At 43.5% G+C, this 22,208-nt stretch overlaps 2 protein-coding genes across 2 annotated transcripts in view; both read left to right on the forward strand.

Moving 5' to 3' along the window:
* The first annotated feature begins 6,712 nt into the window (after nt 1-6,712).
* On the forward strand, nt 6,713-17,174 carry LOC123281259 (zinc finger protein 530-like). Its single transcript, XM_044760033.2, has 3 exons — nt 6,713-7,005; nt 9,686-9,812; nt 11,693-17,174. Exons 1-3 carry the CDS (start codon nt 6,973-6,975, stop codon nt 13,387-13,389), a joined length of 1,857 nt encoding a protein of 618 aa, XP_044615968.1. The 5' UTR covers nt 6,713-6,972; the 3' UTR covers nt 13,390-17,174.
* The window catches only part of LOC106825596 (zinc finger protein 530-like), a 42,035-nt gene continuing 29,518 nt past the window's right edge, over nt 9,692-22,208 (forward strand). The window contains exon 1 of the mRNA XM_070498346.1: nt 9,692-9,812. The gene's annotated coding sequence lies outside the window, so the exon portion shown is untranslated. The remainder of the gene's footprint in view (nt 9,813-22,208) is intronic.

Raw genomic sequence — 22,208 nt, forward strand, 5'->3', positions numbered from 1 at the left:
TCTTTTTTGGTTAAATCCACAGAGACGCTTGCAGTCTGAGGGAACAGGGAGGCCCTCTGGCGGCGGGGGGGCCCTTCTTGGAATACAGGTCATACAGCGACAGTCCCTCTTGGCAAGCATGCAGCCTTTGTTCCTCTGCCTACTTAAACAAGCTTCTCTCAAGGGGCAGTAGTGGTGTATGCTTCCATCCAGCTGGCCGCCACTGGACCTTCCCTGTAAGTAACCCCCAATAAACCAATATGTCTCATTCACTGTCTCCAGATCTCTTCTTTAGTCTCTCAGCAACCTATCCTGCACTGCCTACCCAGCTGGCATGTGGCAGAGCAGGTGGTTATAGAGATTTAATGGGACAAACCAATGGGAGGCTTCTGTTTTATTATAGGGAGAGAATAGAACAGTGAATACAGCAAGTCTACATTGTCCTTTTATTCTCCAGCTGTCAAGGCAATTAGTTGCCCAGGCATAAAGGCCATTACCAAAACTTCCAGATATAAAGATGTAGCCAGAAGGTGTGCATAAGGCTCCTGCATTGTGACAACATCCAGGGACCCGTTCATTGGTATAGAGGTGTTCGGAGAATTTGACCAAGACTCAGATAATGTATTATTACATATTGAAAGACAACCTAAATATATGGGTATGTCAGCAAGCTTACAAATGGCCCAATTTATATTGGCTGCCCTGCAGTGTCTCGCATGCAGTCGAGAGATCTCATTTTCCCATCTTAGGGCTAAATTGAAGCAAGGAATGAGGTTACATGCGTTTAGTATTCTAACTTTATAAAAGGGAATTGCAGAACAATTTAGCCATGCGGTGGCATATAGAATCTAGTGAAGTTACTTATAGGGTGAACTAAGGGGTCATTGCTGTCTTGGACAAATTGAGGATTCTGATGACAAATCCAACAATCAGAGAGGTTTCCCCCTTTTGCAATAGATTGGGAAAGGGAAGCAAAGGCATTGTCCTTCCAAGAAAGAGAGGGAGAAAATGAAGAAGCAACAGTGAGAAAAGGGTGTACAGGCCTGGCCCAGTCATCTCAGGAGAGCTGTCTCCTTCAGATGCCATCGCTTCAATTCCCGGAAATCTTCAATTTCAGCTCACTGGACAGTGTGCAGGTCCAGTTGGGGTTGTTGCCTTCTTTAGGTGAACAAATGAATCCAAGAGTCCACTCCCTGGAGTTCGGTGGCACAAGGGTTAGTTAACAGTACCTGATAATTCCAAGAAGTTTGCAAGGTTTTTGTTAAGGTTCATATAATATGCCCAGTGAAGTGGGTGCCTCTATCACTGGAGGTTGTGGAAGGTATACCCCAAGTGGGAGACACATTCTCTAATAGTATTTTTGCCACCTTGAGGGCATCAGCCTTGAGAAAGGGGAAGGCTTTGACCCATCCAGAAAACATGCATATAATAACAAGAACATATTCATAACCCATGCTAAGTGGCAGTTGAATGAAGTGTAGTTGCATGTGTTCAAAGGGTCCAGAAGGTAGGTCTAAGGTCTCTGGGAACAAGAATAATTTTTCCAGGACTATGAACCTGGCAGATCAGACATTGCTAGTAGACTGCTTTTGCAATTTTGTAGAAGTCTCCCCACCAATGTTGATTCATAATTTGTTGGTGGAGGCAGGAGTAGCTCCCCCAGGATGTGAAGAGACGGAATGCTGTCCTGTCCGGAGGTCTGGACCTTCTCTCTTTGATTTAACTTTACCATGAATTACAACAGATGTCAAGGTACCTATCTCTTTTAGCTTAGAGACAATAAATAATAGTCAATTGTGGAGAAGACGATCATTAACCTTATGCTCTATAGAATGGAATGCTAATAAATATTCTTGTGCTCGCTTTGTATCTCCTTATCTCTCTGAGAATATTTGTAGAGCTATTTCTGTACTAATCCTGAAAAATATAAAAACGACACTTGTGAACAGTAAAGAGAGACTTGATTACACCGACTCAAGTCTCATGTCTCTTCCTTCACTGCGCCGACTCCGTCCCTCCCTCAGGAACCTGGACTCAGCTGGAGCAGGACTCTGGCATTGATTCATAATTTGAGTCACCTTAAATGCACTATGGTGGGTGAAGGAATGCAAAACTTAAAACATACAGTTTTCTAGGGAACAAGGAAAAACTAAGCAGCTGTCTTGGGTTTCCTATAGCACTGTTTGTTTGTTTATTTTACAGCCATTGTCTACCTATCTTAATTTTTCTGATTCAGGAGCGGAGTGTTGCCATGCTACAAGGACATCAGGATGGCAAATGTCTGGCAATGAGGGGTCATTTTTTTTGCAGAAGCAGAATGGACTTCACGCATATGTGCCGCAATCTTTTAGATTCTGTTGCTGCTGCCTTTGCATGAAAGTCAGGTAGGGTATGTTCCTGATACTCAGATTTAGTCCTTTTAGTGTGAGTCTCAATTTTGATGACAGAGGCCCAATTCAGTCTCATGTGTTTCCTTTCTATGAATGTTATGAAGATGAAGCATCTTGGCAAAAGCATCAGAGTAACTATAAGTGACAAAAGAATTTTTTAAATGGTTTGTTATAATGCAATTGACAAAAAAATTTGGTCATTTCTGTGACATACAACATTTTAAGATAATAAGGAGAATTATCACTGATAACATTATACCAGGACATATCAGGATTTTAGGAACTTCACATAATTTCTAGAAGACTTATATGCCAATATAAGCACAGCATAAAGAAGGCAGACTTCATACAGCACAGAAAATTTTTTTGATACACCATAAAAATCTTTGTTTTCCTTTCATAATCTCTTATCAGGAGCAGACCAATAGTCTAAAAAAACTTTTTAACAGAGAGAAAGCCAAATTTTACTTTTGTATCAACTTACTTCTGGTATTAAAATTCATTTATTTGATTAAGTTTATTCCAAACTTAGCCAGCCCTGACTGTACATAAAATTCCTTTCCCTTACTATTTCCAGTAGATCTAATTCCATACATTAGGATTTTTAACCCTTAGAAACCTTTGATTTCTAGTGTAAACTAAGAAGTAAGCAATTATGAACTATTTTTTTCATTAGCATTCTGTGGATTGGCAGACATATACAGATCTGCATCTCTTGAGAGGGATGTGTTCTGAGAAACGCGCCATTAGGCATTTTTCTTCCCTGTGAAAAAAAAAAAAAACGTACTCACACAAACCTAGATGGGATAGCCTACCTTACACCTGGGCTATATGGTACTCATCTTATGGAACCACTGTCATATATGTGATCTGTTGTTGACCAAAACGTTGTAATGTGGCTCATGTCTGTAAATATTTTTTATAATTTCTAGAAATGTGCTCTTTCATGGAAATTTTCTTCGTGTGACACAAGACATGCTTACTAATAGATCCAGTTTTATCTTTAGTTTCTCTGCAATAGGAAGCTCAAAGTAGATAAACATATATTCAGTAATTAATATTCAATATTTGATCTCATTAGGGAATGACTGATATATTCAATACATTTCTATCATTTGATTTAACTTAGCAAAACTCTAAAAAGTTTCAAGTTGCCAAAGAGATTTGGGAAACATATTTGAAAAGTTCACCTAAAAATCTTTTATTCTACTTACATTTATTTAATTTACTCACTCTTAACAATTATGTTTAGAATACCTATGAAAATTTCATCATATCGAGTTATTTTTCTTGCTGACAAATTTGTAAGCCTAAGTAAAATAAAAGTCTTATGTTTAATGATGATAGCTGTAAAGACATGTCTCTTTTAATTAAACCAATGAACTTAAACTAGCTTTTATTTACTAAAGATTATTTTAGGCCACGTGAACTTGAAAGAACATTTGGGTTAATTTTTATATTCCTGAGAAATTTAGAATGCCCAATCCTTAGAAGCACTTGACCTTCAACCCAATTAAATAGAGTGCTTTTACAAACTAATTTTGGCAATATCACCCAAAGGTAGAAAAACATAACACATCTACATAGACACACACAGAATCATACAGACAAACACAAACGGAGACCTTATAGTTACTAATATCTGTGGAGAGGACACTTAAGATTTTTCATTAGCCCAATTTCCAAATACTTCTTCTCTCTCTCACATTTTTTTCCTTCTGATGAGAAACTTCTCCCTAATGTTTGCATTTCAAAGAATGGCTCTTAGTTCCTAGAGTAACTGTTATTTAAATTTATCTTCTCTTTATGTGCCGGACAATTCTATTTCCAACTTCCTGATCTTTTACAACATAATATGGGAGGTCTGGGGATTGGCAAAAAGGATTGACACATCCACCCACTTATTGTTGGAATGTTTCTTTCTCTCTGGGTACATAGTTTCATTTTAACTTAGGAGAGGAAGGCTTTAAAAAGTTCCCATACAGGGGCTGGCCCCGTGGCCGAGTGGTTAAGTTTGCGCGCTCCGCTGCAGGCGGCCCAGTGTTTCGTTGGTTTGAATCCTGGGGGCGGACATGGCACTGCTCATCAAACCACGCTGAGGCAGCGTCCCACATGCCACAACTAGAAGGACCCACAACAAAGAATATACAGCTGTGTACCGGCGGGCTTTGGGGAGAAAAAGGAAAAAAATAAAAAAATCTTTTAAAAAAAAAAAAGTTCCCATACAAAGAATTGGTGAGTGGTGAGTACTCAGGTGAAAAAGGAAGGGGGAGGAGGGCTGTAAGAGTCCTACCCACTGTCACATCCAGCCCACTGTCTTTTGTTTTAGGTATTTTTTGTCACTTTCATTTTTCACTAGCCTCTTGTAAATAGTCTTTCAATGAAGCTATTTTGGAATCTTGAAGACTTTTGTAAGTATTTGTATAACAAAGTAGGCATTTCATTTTGCTCTCCCAATTTGGGATCCCTTGCTCGCAAGTGCATTTCTTTTTTGTTTTTTTAAAAGATTTTATTTACATAGTTGTGTATTTTTAGTTGTGGGTCCTTCTAGTTGTCGCATGTGGGATGCCACCTCAGCATGGCTTGATGAGCAGTGCCATGTCCGCGCCCAGGATTCAAACTGGTGAAACCCTGGGCTGCCAAAGCAGAGCGCGAGAACTTAACCCCTCGGCCACGGGGCCGGCCCCGCGGATGCATTTCTTAAATGAGCAATTTCACCTAATTGGAACATTCCCCATAATGGCCATTATAATTCTAGGTTGTTTTTAGTAAAATGTTGCCATCTTGTTAAGTATCTGCAAATTCCAGGACTATGGTCATTAAATATAAAATAAGCCAATGTGCTGGAAGGTGGTGTGCTCAACACTCTGGAAATAAAAGATCCCATTTCTTTTAGGTAGACGTTTGGGTTTCTTCGAAGCCACATCAATACCTAAGTTATGAGGCTTCTGAGATTTTCTTTTAGGAATAGCCTTTACCTCATGTGTACATTAAGAGAAACCAAGAGTAATCAGGGAAATGGAACCATGGACACTAGCAGTAACCAACAAACTAGGGACTGGGGATAGGATTGAACCAGCACACCTCAAAGAGTGGGGATAGCAGATTGATTCCAAACAAATGGAGAACTGCAGCTGTCATCAGCTGTTCCCCACATGGAATCCAGGGACAAAACCAAGGCCTGAGGATTAGACAATACTGCCAACTAAATTGGACCCAGTCCAACCCCAGATCCAGTCTGGTGTTTAAGCTGAACCCAGTCAAACTGTGGCTGGTACCACCAGCAATTCACTGCACAACCTAAACCAGCTAGCTCTAAGAAATGGAGACTACAGACTAGAACCGGGGAAAGGACTAAACCAGGAAACCCCAGTAAATGCAGACAGCAGATTGGAACTGGGGAAGGGATTCCAATGTGGAATTGTAGGCTAGGGACTTCAGGTTCTGGACAGAACCGTCTGCACTCCAAGTTGACCCACTGAGCCCACAATTAAAAGGCCAATTAGATCTGGAGCTCAGATGAAAAAGTGGAGCTCAAACTGAAAAGAACTTACCAATGGCCCTCAGAAATGGCATTTGGTAAGTGGTTCTTCTCAAATACTTGTCACGTTCCTAAACGGAATTGAAGGTATCTAAGGCTATTGAGTAAGAAATATATAGATACACCAGTGTTCCTCAAGAAGTTGGACACAATCATTGACTCTACAGGCAGGAGAGACATTTTCTGTGGGAACCAGAAACAGAGTTCCAGCTTTGTCCTCCCGCTTCAGAGCACTCTAACATCCCTTTTCTATCTTCTCTGTCCCGTCCCTGTGTGGAGGCTTTTTCTCTTGTTCCTGACTCAACGTCCTGAAACTCATCAAGCTGACTCTAACGTCTCAGGCAACAGGCACTTGAAGGAAAAGAAGATAATACTCACCAGGTTCCAGCTAAGAGTAGACACATTGTGTGTCTGAAGGACTTTGTGGAATGATACATCCCTTTGGATTTGTACTCATTGGGAGCACCTGAGACAATACTTTTAGACTCTGGGAGCATGCTAGGTTTCAAGAAGTCTGAAATAATATCCGTAAACACTTAGGTGATCAGTTGCCGACAACACTCCCCAGGAATCTGCATACAGCCTCTTAAACAAAGAGCAAAGGTCTTCCCTCGCCCTAGGAGGCTGGAGACACCACTTCCCAGAATCTCTCCTGGTGCCATTGCCCCTGGACACCCCAGTGGTGAGCATACAGTCCTTGGGCCTTTGAAGATGTGAGAACTACATTACCCAGGGTACTAAGCGCCAGTCGCCGTTGGCGTCTGAACCAATGAAAGCTCAGGAGAGGGGTATTTCCGTGCGTGCGCATCGAGTCGGGGCGGGACTTTTGGCATCCTCCCCGTGGCGGTCATTTTGGCTCTTCTCACGTATTTACCTCAGAGTCTGGAGCACCGGGTCGGGCTGAGGTGCCGGGACCGAGGAGGCGCCGAGAGGAGCCCCCGTCCCCGTGGCCCAAGGGCGGTTCTGAGCCTCGGCGACGCCGCCCGGGGCCCCGCGCCAGGGAGCGCCGCGGCCGGCGCTTCCTCTCCCGCCGCTCCCAACCCCGCTCCGCCCCCGAGGCCGATGGCGGCGGCCGCACGGAGGGAGCCGGCTCAGGTGAGCGCTCGGCTCCGGCCCGCCCCGCCCGCAGCGCAGCCCGAGCTCCAGCCCGAGGGCGGGCGCTGCTCCCGGGCCTGCAGCCCTGGCCCCGGGACTGGGCCGGGGAGGCGCTCGTGGGGCCTGTGGCTGCGGGCGGGGGCCGGGCTGCGGGCGAGGGTCCCGGGCCGAGGGGACCCGGGGTCTGTCGTGTGTGTTCAGGAGGGAAGACCTTTGCTCTGACTGTGAGGCGAAGTCGCTGTTGGAGTAGCAGGCTGCCGTTCTCAGGAGGCTGGGAGCCGTGGAGAGTGGTGGACTGGAAAGGCTTCGCCTGAGCTAGGCTCTTAGGCATGTTCCAGAAGCTGCTCGGAGCACAGACTGGACAGGGACTGAGCGTGGGAGGCACAGGGGGATTTAGTCCTCGTCCAGAGTCTCACAGCTGATGAGAGTCAGCACTGAGGCCTGAGACGCAGAGAGAATGCCGTCATCCCAGGTGTCCTGGCTCCAGAGCCGGGCAAGGTGACTGGGCAGCCGGGAGCTCGTGGAGCCCTGCCATGGTCACCTGCCTCTCAGCACTTCTTCACCCAGCCTGTCACAAGTACAGAAGCACTTCTGGACCCTACAGAGGGAGTGAGTGGAGGGTGTTGCAGAACCTCACTGATGCTGATCCTACTGATGATCTCTGGGATTGTGGTGTCCTGGGTCGAGGCCTTGAACCTGGGGAGCCTGGACAAATCCTAAGCCCAGGGTCCTCAGAGCAGGCGTCGGGTTATATGGAGTGGCTACTGTTGCTGGCAACCGATGGAATGAGGTGTGGAGGAAGGTTGCCCCAGGTGTAGGTGCCAGTCTGTGCAGACTCTTGGAGGTGAGGCTGAACTGGTTTAAGGGAACCGGAAGTCTCCTTTCTTTTCCCTGGGGACAGAGAGCAAGGGGTCAGGAGTGAAGCCTGGAATGGCTCCCTGAGAAGTTGGGTGTCTCTTCTGGAGGATGGGAACGATGAGAGGTTTTGAGCAGAGGAGGGAGGTGATCTGACCCAGCTCTCCTCAGGCTCCCTGTGACTGCGGCATGGAGAACAGCCTGGGGGTGTGAGGAAAGTGGTGGGAGGACCAGGGAGAAGCAACTACAGTAGTCCAGGTGAGTGTCGATGACGCGGACCAGCGTGTTGGCCATGGAGGTGGTAGAAACGGTTGGATTCTGGCTCAGTGTTTTTCGGTAGGTCTGCTCTGATTTTCTGATTTTGAAGGTGAGAGAGAAAAAGGTAGAAGTCAAGAATGACTGCAAGGTGTTTGGTTTTAGCAGCTGGAGGCAAGAAAGTTTCATCAGCTGAGGTGTCGAAGTCAGTAGTAGGATTAATTTTCATTCAGGGTATGAGGAGTTTTGTTTTGGCCACCTTAACTGTGTGAGATACTTCAGAGAACGAATGGGTAGAGGTATTAAGTGGGCTGCTGGACACACAGGTCTGGGACTGTGGGAAGGTCTTCAGGATGGAGACATTTTCAAAAGGTGGTGCGTAGTATATGGACCAGGGTGGAGCTGTGTGTTTTTGCTTGGGCAGCTAAAACAAAATACCTACATTTCTCACAGTTCTGGCAGCTGGGAAGTCTAAAATTGAAGTGCTGGCAGATTCTATTCCTAGTGAGGAGCTTTGTTCCTGTCTTGTAGATGGCTGCCTTCTCCCTGTATCCTCACATAGCTTTTTCTTGGTGCAAGCAAGTATAGAGAGCAAGAGAATTCTCTGTCTTCCTCTTAAAAGCGTCCCACTCTCATGACCTAATCTAAACATGATGCCTCCAATATTACCTCCAAATGCCTCCAAATATTATCACATTGGGGATTAGGGCTTCAGTATATGAATTTTGGGAGGAAGCATACATTCAGTCTGTAACACTGCAGGGCACGTTTAGTATATACATATTTATTGAAGTATAATTGATATATAATATTGTTTTTGTTTCTGGTGTACAACATAATGACTTGATATTTTTATACGTTACAAAATGATCATCACACTAAATCTGGTTACCATCTGTCACCATACAGCGTTATGTTACAATATCGTTGCTGTATTTGCTATGCTGTATATTACTTCCCTGTGACTTACTTATTTTATAAGGGGAGACTTTTAGAACAGGATTCTGAGCTGCTGATGGCAGTGGGGACGGTTGGAGGTCGGGGGTGATACTGCCTCCTGCTTGAATTTGCCAAGCACTCTCTATATGCCATGTGTTGAATAACATGTAGGAAGGACAAGGAGATGCCTATAGTGCAGGACAGGGGAAAAGTGGTGATTGTGAGAGTGAGACGTAGTAGAAAGAATGATGTCCACCTGGAGAGGGAGTGTGAACTGATGATTCAAGGACCCAGCATTGATACATAAGGGTGAAATGCAAACCCATAGCCTTGGTTGTGTCTGTAAGGCATGGTCCAGGGGATCCTAGGAGAATTGCCTGACAAGAGGGAGTGCTTCCCTGCATGCCAGGCACAGAGCTTAGGTGGTGTCTCTCTGCCCACCTGCCTGTTGTTGCTGTGGGTGGACACAGATTAAAGGGACCAGGAGGAGAGAGTGTGCATCAGCGGCAGCTGGGCCTGGTTATCTTCTCTGAGATGAAGAATTGGGGAGGAGGGTGAGCAGGGGATGATTGGGTGGATGAACTTCTAGGAGAGAAGCAATTCATGGAATGAATGGTCTCCATCATGGCAGGGCTGTGTGACCTTCGAAGATGTGGCCATTTACTTCTCCCAGGAGGAGTGGGGGCTCCTTGATGAGGCACAGAGGATCTTGTACCACGATGTGATGCTGGAGAACTTTGTACTTACAACATCCTTCGGTAAGGCCTTCATATTCCTCTCGGTGTCCTTAGTTAGTCTGTCTTTCGCCCTGTTCTGGAGGCAGCTCTGTCCTTTCCACAGCCAGGCCGTGGGCCCTACTAGTTTTAGTTTCCCCACTTTCTTGGCATGTGTACTGTGGGTGCCAGCACTAAGCTGTGTGCACTCCCCCAAGCAATGCACTATGCACAGTGCAGTCCTAACACTTGCTACCCCAAGGTGTGCAGAGATGGGTCTGGGAGTCAGGAGTTTTGAGTCAGCCTAATCAATCTCACCTTTCTCGCCCTTTCCATGGCTAGATGACTGTCCAGATCTGCGGCACCTCGTGGGCCAGGTTCTAATACCTTTCACTTTCTTTTTTTTTAAACTGAGATACAATTGTCATATATAACATTAGTTTTAGGCGTACAGTATAATGATTTAGTATGTGTATATGTTGCAAAATGCTCAGAACTATAAGTCCAGTTGACATTCATCATCGTAGAGTTGATTTTTTTTTCTTGTGATGAGAACCCTCAAGATTTCCTTGTGATTGTCTGTATCAGGAATTGCAGGCATTATTGTGGTCACTACTTGTGTGGTCTATAGGGTTTTCTTGAAAGACCCTCCTTCGAGATTTTATTATACGATTCTGTCCTTTCCTGTGGTCTGTTTTTTCCTGAGTTGCTCTGGGTCACTGCTGACTGCTCACTTGTCCTGTCTTTCCCTAAAGACTCGCTTCATTCACATCCCATGTAGTTATGCAGCTGTGGGTGCATGGAGAGCCCTGATTGTTTCACAGAGTGGACATGGCAAGATGGACTCAGAGGAAGCCTTGCCCTGCTGAGAAGCAACTCAGAGAGGATGTGACATCAGGGCTGTGTTGAGATCATACCAGGAACCTACCCTGTGTCCACCAGTGTTGTAGTATAAATGCTACTGGATACAAATACTTTCTAAACTTTCTTCTGCATACTTGACACTTTTTTGATTTATTTCATCTGTGACTCCAGTCCCTACTGTCCCCACATTCTGACTTCCATGCATCATTTGTTCTCTCTACTGTATGGCACAGTTCTTCTACAGTAACCCACACATGATGTGTTGTGAGGTGTGCACATATCTTTAAATAGTTGTTGAACTTCAATAGTTCCAATTGTATTTCCCTGGGCCTAAACCCAGATATCTTTCTACACTGCATGAATGTGTCCCCATGATGAGGTCTTGCTGAAGGCTGTTGGGAGAGGAGTGAGTCAGTGATCCTGCCTCCTCTCCCTGGGTGGCACCCCATACTTGTGCCATAAGGTCTTTGTCCCATAAGGTCTCCCCCATTCTGTGTTCTTTAGAGGCTCAGTACTACAAAGCAGCCTGTCCTTTCTTCAGATGGCTGCCTGTTCCCTCATCCTGAAAACATTGCCATGGATTCATTCTTTGGTTTGAATGTACAGATCTTCCTTGACTTATGATGGGTTTATGTCCTGATAAACCAATTGTAACTTGAAAATATTGTATGTCAAAAATGCATTTAATACACCTAATCTTCTGAACATAATGGCTTAGTCTAGCCTACCTTAAACATGCTCATAAGAGTTATATTCCCTACATTAGGACAAAGTTATCTAACACAAAGCCTATTTTTATAATAAAGTGTTGAATGTCGTATGTAATTTATTGAATATTGAAGGTGAAAAACAGAATGGTTGTAAGTATATTGGTTGTTTACCCTTGTGATCCTGGCTACCTGGGAGCTGTGGCTTGCTGCTGCTGCCCAGCATCACAAGACAGTATCATATCCCATATGGCTAGCTGATCGTGTGTGTGTGTGTGAGAGAAACATTTTTGATGGGACTTCCCTCTCCCACCTAAGTTAACATGCACTTTATCAGTATTTCTCTGCTTTCAGATTGTTGGTGTGGAGTAGAGGATGAGGAGGTAGTTTCTGATCAGAGAATTTCTGTAGAAGGAGTGTCACAGGTCAGGACTTCTAAGGCAGGTCCATCAACCCAGAGCACTCAACTCTGTGAGAAGTGTATTCCAGTGTTGGAAGATGTTTTGCACCTGCCTGAGCTCCAAGCAACATATCCTGGGCAGAAACCATACTTGGATGGGGCATCCAGAGGTTTCTGGTTCAGTACAAACCTTCAGCAGTACCAAAAGCATAATAGTAGAGGGAAGATCTTCAAAATGGACATGGACCAGCCCTCATTTGTGACAAGCAGCAGATTCCACGTATTAGGGAAGCCCTTCACCTATGGGGAGAGTGGAAAGGACTTCCTAGCTACCTCAGGCCTTCTCCAGCAACAGGCCATTCCCGGTTGTGGGGAACCCTTTAACAGTGGAAACAGTCATGACAAGTGGCTTGAATGCAGGAAAGTTTTCAGCAACACAGACACGCTTCTCCGCCAGAGAGTCAGCACTGGAAAAGGTCTTGATGAGTGTAACAAATTTGGGAAATCCTTCAACTGCAAATACAAACTTGGTCAGCACCAGCAAATTCACACTGGAGAAAGGTCTTATGCGTGTGGTGAGTGTGGGAAATATTTTACCACTAGTTCTACCCTCCATCATCATCAGAGAGTTCACACTGGAGAAAGACCTTATGAATGCACTGAATGTAGAAAATCATTTACCTATAAATCCCACCTGATTCGACACCAGAGAGTTCACACTGGAGTAAGGCCCTATGAATGTAATGAATGTGGGAAATCCTTTAGCCAGAAATCTATCCTCATTCAACACCAGAGAGTTCACACTGGAGAAAGGCCCTATGAATGCAGCGGATGTGGGAAATTCTTTAGCCAGAAATCTGCTCTTGTCCATCACGAAAGGGTTCACACTGGAGAAAGGCCTTATGAGTGCAGTGAATGTGGGAAAACTTTTACCTTTAGCTCCAGGCTCCGTTATCATCAGAGAGTTCACACTGGAGAAAGGCCTTATGAGTGCAGTGAATGTGGGAAAGCTTTTACCTTTAGCTTCAGGCTCCGTGATCATCAGAGAGTTCACACTGGAGGAGGGCCTTATGAGTGCATTGAATGTGGCAAATCTTTTAGTGCGAATTCTGTCCTCATTCAACACCAAAGAGTTCACACTGGAGAAAGGCCTTATGAGTGCAGTGAATGTGGGAAATCCTTTAGCCAAAGCTCGGGCCTCCTTCTACACAAGAGAGCTCACACTAGAGCAAGACTTTATGAGTGCACTGACTGTGGGAAAGCTTTTGGATGTAAATCCAAACTTGTTCAGCACCAGAGAATTCACACTGGAGTAAGGCCTTATGAGTGCATTGAATGTGGGAAGTCTTTTAGTGTGAAATTTGTCCTCATTCAACACCAAAGAATTCACAGTGGAGAAAGGCCTTATGAGTGTAGTCAGTGTGGGAAATCCTTTAGTCAGAAATCTGTCCTCATTCAACACCAAAGAATTCACACTGGAGAGAGGCCTTATGATTGCAGTGAATGTTGGAAATCCTTTAGCCGCAAAGCCCAGCTTATTCAACACCGAACAGTTCATAGTGGAGCAAGGCCTCATGAGTGCAGTGAATGTGGGAAATCCTTCAGCCAGAGATCTGGCCTCCTTCGACATAGGAGAGCTCATGTGCGGTAGATGTGGGAAATCTTTTAGCTGCAAATCTGACCTCAATCAACACCTAAGAGTTCACACTGGCAAAAGACTTTAGATATGGTGAGAATGTGCTCTTTCCTGGGAACAACTGTTTTAGGAAAGGCTCTGAGGAGCCATCTGCCTGAAATGAATTTCATAGCCAGATATCCACAAACTGGAGATTCCATGTAAGTTTTAGTTACATGGGAAGCATGTGTAACCTGCCTGGGGTTCTTGTCAGATTTATGTCATTGCCAGTTTCACCTTTGGCAGAAGGTGTTTCACTTCTATCACCTGGCACGTCCATGCAGTGTGCATTAGTAACCACCTTAGTATGCTCAGTGAAGCTGACCTCTGAGGTCTCCCGTTTTGTTAGAGGAAATCGTGAGTATCCTGAGCTCTCATGGGGTCTTTATTCCATTCTCTCTGACAAGATAGGGCATAGACCTGACCCAGTGTTGGCTCAGATAATGCTATCTGAGTTCTGCTGGTGACTTTCAGAGAAGGACTAGCTTTTTCACAGACACTAAAGTTTGTGGGTTAAGAGCTCAGCCTGAGGAAGGGGTAGTTGTGACACCTCCAGTGCTTCTGGAGACATCATGAATTTTTTGTTGCCCACAGGGGAAATCACTTAAAGCCCAAACCTGCTGAGGAGAATCTTATCCCCAGGTCCTACAAAGGAGCCATATGCCCTCATATCTAGAATTCAGAAAGCTACTAGTTGTAAGACTACAGGGGCAGGGGAGACTAATTGGTACAGAAACACTGGATTACTAGAGAGTGGAGGAGACTGCAGCAAACTACATGGAATGTGCCTCTTCTAAAGATGGGTCCACAATTGTTCTAGTGACAGTGACTATGGGTTGAGTGTGTACAGAAATCTCAGAACCTCCGGATGTGTTTATCTTGTGTATCTGAAGTCACTGGCAGAGAAAATAATCTAATAGTTTTGTGGATTCCTGTAGCCTCTCTGAGCTGTTCACCTCAAGGCTATTGTTACACAGGCAACAAAAGGAGGATGAGGAGAAGGGAGATCCCACAGTCCAGGGATCCTCTTGACTCAAGTGGAAATGGCCTTCATTGTTTGCCAGTATTTCCTGCCGCTGAGGAAAGGAGTGAGATAGTAGAGTCAATAGAGTAGCCAAACCCAACTTTCTGAAGAGTGGGAGATTTAGATTTTTATTATGAACCAATTTTTAAAGCTGTATTAAGGTATAAGAGACACAGAATAAATTGTACATATTTAAAGCATACAATTTGATAAATTTTGACATGTATATAAACCCATGAAATCATCATCATTGTGATAACATATCTGTCACCTGCATATTTTCCTCGTGGCCTTTTTTATTCTCCCTGCTCTCCCTGTCTCCAGGCAACCATTGATTTACATTCTTTATAATAGATTGCATTTTCTGGAATTTTATTATTTAGCCTTAGGTGTTTAGTTTTCTTCTTGTTTCATTGATGCTGCATAATTACTCTGAGATTCATTAATGGTGCTTATATGCACATTTCATTCTTGTTTCCAAGTAGCTTTCTCTCTCATATATAATTGACCGTGTTTATCCATTCACTTGTTTATGGGTACTTGGATTATTTCCAGTTTTTAGCTATTGTTAATAAAAGCTGATATGAACATTTGTTTACTCTTTTTTATATGTGTACATGTTTCATTTTCTTGTATTCTTGACTCAGAGTGAAATGCCTGAATCATGGTATCACTGAATATTTAACTTTGTAATCTATGATGATTGTGTTTTTTTGCATTCCTACTGGCAATGTTTGAGTGTTCCAATTCCATCACACCCTGGCAATACCTGGTATGGTCACTTTTTAATTTTGCTCTTTTAAAATAAGTGTATAGTGATGTCACAGTGCTTTTAATTGCATTTCCCTAAGAATTTCTTTCCCTAAGGATGTTGATCATTATTTTGTGTGTTTTTACCAGCATACCTTCTTTAGTAAAATGCCTTTGCTTATCTTTGGTCTATTTTCTATTTTATGAATTTTGGCTATGTGCCTTTTAGTAACAAATAAGACAGTGAGACAACAAACACATGTTGGAAATTCATTCTTCAGTGATGTGAGCAACAACTTTGCTGTATGGAATAATTGTTTTTGAATACTGGAAGAGTATATTGTCATTTTTTCTTTAATTTTTTTCTCTTTTTTTTGTAGTATGCACAATGTGATGGCCACCAATACCAAACACTTAAGTTTCATCAGCATTATTAACATACTCTCCATCACTTTTCTAAGTGTAGACGTTCAGTATATTATATTCAACAATCCAGTAAATCAAGGCCTAGTTCGTAGTGTTTGCCAATTTCCCTGGTGTAAATACTCCTCCCATGGCCAATTTGAAACTGACAACATAATATCACTGAACATAGAATTGGAAGAAATTGCCAGTGGTACTCTATTTCCACCATACTGATCCAGTAGCCGCAAACAACCTCAAGAATGTAGATAGTAACAAAACAGTAAAATGATTACAGAGTGATGATGTTTGAGTATTTGTAACTAAACAGTTTAATTGAACAGTTTAATTGATGTATAATTGACTTAAGTGCACATATTTGAAGTGTATATTTTGATATTTTGACATAGGAAAACAAGTTTCCTTTTGCCCTTTTTTTTCTTGGTGAGGAAGATTCGCCCTGAGCTAACATCGGTGGCTGTCTTCCTCTTTTGTATGTGGGTTACTGCCTCAGCGTGGCTGGCAAGTGATAGGTCCACACACCAGGATCCAAACTTGTGAACCCCGGCCGCAAACAGTGTGTGCTGAAGTTAACCACTATCCCATGGGGCCAGCCCCACTTTGTGCCCTTTTTAAATTCATCCTCAACTTATAAAATTACTGTTATAATGACATATTCTACCTTTTTAATGACTTTTTTCAAATATATACAAAAGTGGAAAAGACTGATGAATCCTCAATTTTTTATCTTTATGATCATTCTTGTTTGAATTCTCCTCATGCACATTAGTGGGTAATTTTACTTATAAGCTCAGACATCATGTCATTTAACACATAACTTCTTGAGAATGCTTTTCTTAAATGTATGAGCCTTTTCATAATGCCAATAACTTTGTCACACACAAAAATTTTTAAATATAAGTATTGTCAGTGCTGAATTTTACCAATTTTCTCAAAGACGTGTTTGTTTTTTAAGGCACACTAATCAGGATATACAATGTGTATCTTGGGAGTCTTAACCTATAGGCACTACTCATCTCTTTTTTGTTCTTATGTCCTTGTTGAAGTGATGAGCCATGTGTCCATTATAATTTGCACCATTTGGATTTGGCTCATTGCATCTCTCATACTATTAACATGCTGACCCTTCCCCCAAATTTCTCAGGCCCTAGATGTTGCGAAGATGAACGAGTGAGGTCTGGTCCTGGCAGAAAGGTGTGTGAGAGGCACAACCTGGAAACACATTCAGGTGTTGGGTGGGATGGATGTGTGGTGATGACACTGTGACAGGTGTGTGATACTAACACTCCTTAGCACATCTTGGGGGTACCTGACAGACACTGGGAACGTGTGACAGATGTGGGATGTTGTTACCCTCAACCCAGCGTGGGCATGTGTATGTGTACACCAGGTTCACAACACAGAAGGTATGTGACAAACTTGAGGCACACACAACTAGTACAAGTAAAACCAAGGAAGTGAGGTAGCATTAATTTGATTTTATTGTGTTTTCTTGGTAACCTATCATTTATGACAAGGAAAACTGTTTTTCTGATTGACCAGAGAGATGTAAAGAATACAATAATTTAAGAAAAATAAATCATGTGTCAGTTTAAAGAGAAAAAATTAGTAAAAAGCAGAGTCAACATCTCCTGAACACTGACCATGTGTCAGGCCTGTTCACTTCTCACAATATCTGCATCCTCAGCCAAATAAGAAAAATGTGCCCAGTGCAGGGAGTTTCTCAGAAAGCTGAACCTGCTCAACATAGACAACATTCCTTCATGGTGAAATCCTGTCCTCTGGCTCCTTTGATGGTAAACGTTCTTTGGAAATGTTGGTGAGAGTGGATGATACATGGTGTCTAGGTAAATGTCCTTATTTTATTCAATATAGTTGGTTTGCCTTTTCTAGAATTGTATACAAATCAAGTCCTTATTTCTTGTGTGGTTTCTATTCAGCATAATTATTTTGATAGTCATTTGTGATGTGTCATGAATAGATCAGGTTTTATTTTTTGAGTAGTATATTCTATAAATAGATATTTGTTTACTACACAAATATAACATAATTTGTTTACCCATTTATCTGTTGATTAACATTTGGATTGTTTGCACTTCTTGGCTCTTACAGTTAAAGCTGCCACAGACATTTATATGAAGTCTTCTTATGGAAATGTGTTTCATTTCTTTTGAGTTTCATACCTAGAAGTGTAGTACCTGAGTCAGAGGATAGGAGAATATTTCTGTTGTTAAGAAATTGCTAAACTGTGTTCTAAAGTGGTTATACAATTTTAGGTTCCCACCGGTAGTGTATGAGAATTTCAGTTTCTTTACCTCCTAATCAACATTTGGTATAATCAGTCTTTTAAATTTTAGCCATTCTAATGTGTTTCTTGAATTTCCTTGCAAGAGAAAAAACAAAGAAGGAAAGCACAGTGCCTGGTAGGCTTCTTTGATCTCAAGAAGCAGCTTCTGGTCAATATAGTCATCCACCAGAGGACATGAAATATGGCCAGCATTGGTCAGTCCTAGAGTAGGAATGATACTGGCTTGACACACGGTTGACATAAAGGAAGTCATGTTGTAGACAATAAACCATATTATAACTTTGAATGACTTCTGATTAACCAGCCCAGACATGCTCTATAGATTTTGTGGCCCCTCCCAGCTGCTTTATGATGATAACTTTGTTCTTTTGAGTTCCTTAGGAATGTGATGGCCCCCAGTCGGCGAGCCTATGCTGATAGCCATCATCAATGACAATTGAAAGATCAGGGTATAGGTTGTTGTTTTGGTCTCTGATGCATATCCAGTAAAACAAAGGACTATCAGGAACTGGGACCAGATGTCTGCCCCACTCAGAAACCAGCCACCTCCCCCACCTGGAGACCAGTGCCATATATAACTGGCCTGTGGTCTTTGTTCTGTAAGATGGTTCTTTTGGACATTAGTTGGCCAACTTCCCTCTTGCTAGCAAGCTGTAATAAAGAGACCCTTTCTCTCCTACCACCTTGCCTTCTGACTATTGGCATGTCTTGTGGTGAGCAGAGGACCCCCCCAACTTGGGTGGTAACAGGAAAGGGCTCTGCTGTGGTGCAAGCAGTCCTGCCACTTAGGCCACTTGATTCAGGAGACGCTTTGATGTTGAAGGTGTCATTATTTCTCCTCTCTGTGTTTTCTTGGTAACCTGTCTGGATTATTGTCCCTCTCATGGCCAACCAAACACACTGAACCTGACAACATCCACTCCAAGAGCTTCATTCCGCAGGAAGTGAAGAGCAAGGAGACTGTTTTACTCATAGCTTCTGAGTGGGCATTTAGCATCTCTGTAGCAATTGTTTGCATGCTGGTTTTTGCTTATTTGAGAGCGTGGTTTGTAAATAGAATCTGTGGGAGCATTTTACTAAAATGAGCTGTTGTCCTTCCCCTAGACCTCATACCCAGCCTTAATTTTCACCATGTTTGGGGAGAGATGTACATTCAGCTCACTGTGAAGGCTGACAAATTTGGATGATAAACTTTATCTGAGAGGAATGAAACTGTTGTACAAATCATTTTTTATTTTCTATACATTATGATGTTTTAACTTCTTAAAAAATGTTTCTGGCTGGGGAGAGATTGCCCCTCCTGTGGCTAGTCAGTTCTTAGAGATAGCAAAGGGCCCAGACAGGAGCATGCCTTTGATATGCAACCTAGCCAATTCAGAGCCCAGCCTCCTCTTTTTGGTCCAGACACACCAGGACCTGATACTAGGCCACTAAGGACCACCTCTATAGCCCAAAGCCTGCCAAAATTATTCAAACTAGCCAATCCCAAACTGCTCACCCTTCCCTGGCTTGCCTTTCCCTTGGAAACCCCAATAAAACTTCTGGCCTAGGCTCCTACTTCTGCTTCCTGACCAAAACCTGATGTCCCTACTATGGCCCTGCATAGTCAGTCATGCCTCTTGTGTCAGGGGAACTGTGAGTAACATTAAACTTTTCTTTCAATGGCATTGACCTTTTCATGTCATCACTCAGTCGCTTTTATACACAGCTCCATTGGTGCAGCAAGGACATTGCCTATACTCTGCTCTTGGCAGCTGCCTGGATGCACCAAACAACAGTGGCTGCTTGGGAGCGCACAGCTGACTGTCATATGCTTGGGCTCTGGCTTCCGCTACTTCGTCTGTGTCAGCAGGTACTGCCATGATATTCCAACCAAAATTGTAAGAGGATTTAGAAGGCACACGCCTCTATGGTCCCTCTCATGTATCTTAGGTGCTGAGTCTAGGTTGATGATGGCCATAGTTCCCTGGTTGCCACCTTAGCTTGGACAGCTTGGTCCACTGGGCCAAACATGGTTTGACCCTGGGTTCCTAGCAGTGACCTGGGGGTGATTCAGATCACTGGCTAACTTACAAGGCAAAGGGAGTGAGAAGCTTCCTCCCATGGGGCTTTGTTGGGGGCAAGTCAGGTCAACTGACCCATGAGTGTTGAGGTCAGCAGAGAGTACCTGCGCTCTTTGCTGAACTCTTCCTCTCGCTGTAAGTGATTGAGCACATGAGCCTGCCCTTCTAGCGGGTACCTCTAGTGGAGAGTCGGGGTGTTGGTTCCCACGAGCTGTAGATCTGCTGTCAACAGGGCCTTAATTCCTGTCAGCCAACTGGAGATCTGCTGGCAACATTTCCTGGTTCACTTTCAAGTCCTGCTACCTATTAACATGCTAGGAGTCTCCTCATTAAAGTCAAATGGTCTCCTTATGTACTGAGCAAATCCAGGTCTAACAAATATAATGCTAGCCCTAGATCATGTTGATCAGTTAGGCGTTCAACTCTGGTAAACTTAAAATGAAAATTTTATTTGGGGTCTGTTAGAACTACAGCTCAGGAAGCAGAGATTCAAGTTGTACTTGAATTGTGTTCTAGCAGTTGAAGGGAGAAGGAAGGTTTTATAGTCATGACTAACAAAGGGGAAAAAAAAAGAGAGAGAGAGAAGGAATGTATTTTAACAAATTCCAGGCGCAAAGTAATCATCAGGGCGAGGGTCTGTTTGAACAAGCCATTAAACTTAGGAATGTGGGAGAGGATCCTGATAGGAGTGGGGACTCTGTCCCAGTAATCATATCTTCCTTGAGAATGTTGGTGCTACTCACATAGCAGAATGAATTAAACAATAATCTTTACATTACACATGGATATTAACCTTTGTTCTTACTGTCTTTAAGCTAAATCAGGGTATAGGGCCTTGAAGTGGTCTCTGATGCATGCCCAGTCTCTGGGAAGACAGGAACATCAGTCATGTGGGAAGACAAACAGAAGATTATGGGGAATTGAGACCAGGCCTTGGAGGCCCACACAGAGACCAGAAGTCTGAAGAAACCACATTCCAAAAGTAGTTCCATGCATTCCTGTATGTCTTTCCCCCCATAACTGGCCTGTAGTCTTTGTTCTGGGAAGATGGGCTTTGAGGATGTGAGTCTACCATCTTCCATCTTTGCTGGAAAGAACAAATAAATCTTTCTATTTCACTAGCTTGCCTCCTGACTTTTTGGCTAGTCTCTTGGCAAGCTGGAGCCCATTGCTCAGTAAAATTTCTGGTGACTCCACCTAGATTCACCTTCTGCTTGTGGCCGGTAGATCTTGGGGAGCACCCCAGGGAAGTCCCAGCAGCTGCCTGGGAACCTTTTTTCCAGGGGATAGCTCCTCTTCACCCCCTTTGAGCTCCAGCTGCCTTCACTACTTCTTTGGTGAAACAGAAACAGAAAGCAAGAATAGCAGATCTGCATCTGAAATGGGGTAAGTTACCTTGGCCAGGCCTGCCAAAAACTCCCTTTCTCTTGCAGGGGAAATCCTAGATAGATCTCCCCATCTGAGTCTGGGTACCAATTAACAAGAGAAGTAGTTGCAGAACTATTCATAATCTGTTGAGTGCACCTGTCTGTTCTGTTTTGATCCCATCTTTGTGTCCATGTGAAACTCCAAAATGGGGGGAACTCCATCTGTCCCCAAGATAAGCTCTCTGGGCCACTTCTTAGCTAAAAGGGCTGACTTTAGCTACAAACCCATGTCCAAGAAGAAAATGGTTTTCTATTGTAATACTGCACGGCCTCGGTATTCCTTGGGGTCTGGAGAAAAGTGGGCTCCCAATGGGTCTTTGAATTGCTATACCATTTTGCAACTAGAACTATTCTGTGAAAAAGCTGGCAAGGATGATGAAATGCTTTAAGTTCAGGCTTTCATGTTACTCTATCAGGAGGATCAGAGAGAAGGAAAGGACTAGGTAATGGTGGCAAGGGATGGAACGCAAGGAAAATGTTCCTTTGTGCAGGAGGCTGGAAATAATGAGGAAGATGATATAGTGATATTGCAAACACTTAACCCACCAGTTGAGGGCTATGGCAAGCAGCACCCCCTAGAGTGCCTCCCCCACCTCCTTCGCCTCTGGGAATGATGGGTGCAGGGAAATGGTCACCAATTGGTTTTGCCTTCCCATATGAGGCAAGGCACACACTTTGGCTAAGGAGTCACCTCTGGGGCTGGACAATTTCCCTTGCAGTGGTACCCTGTGGGTGTAGATGGACAGGGCCAACTGGCTAGTTTTATTTAGACGCATAATCCTTTTTCTACCTCTGATTTG

Source organism: Equus asinus, chromosome 26 (assembly GCF_041296235.1).
Source record: "Equus asinus isolate D_3611 breed Donkey chromosome 26, EquAss-T2T_v2, whole genome shotgun sequence".
NCBI classification, from domain to species: Eukaryota; Metazoa; Chordata; class Mammalia; order Perissodactyla; family Equidae; genus Equus; species Equus asinus.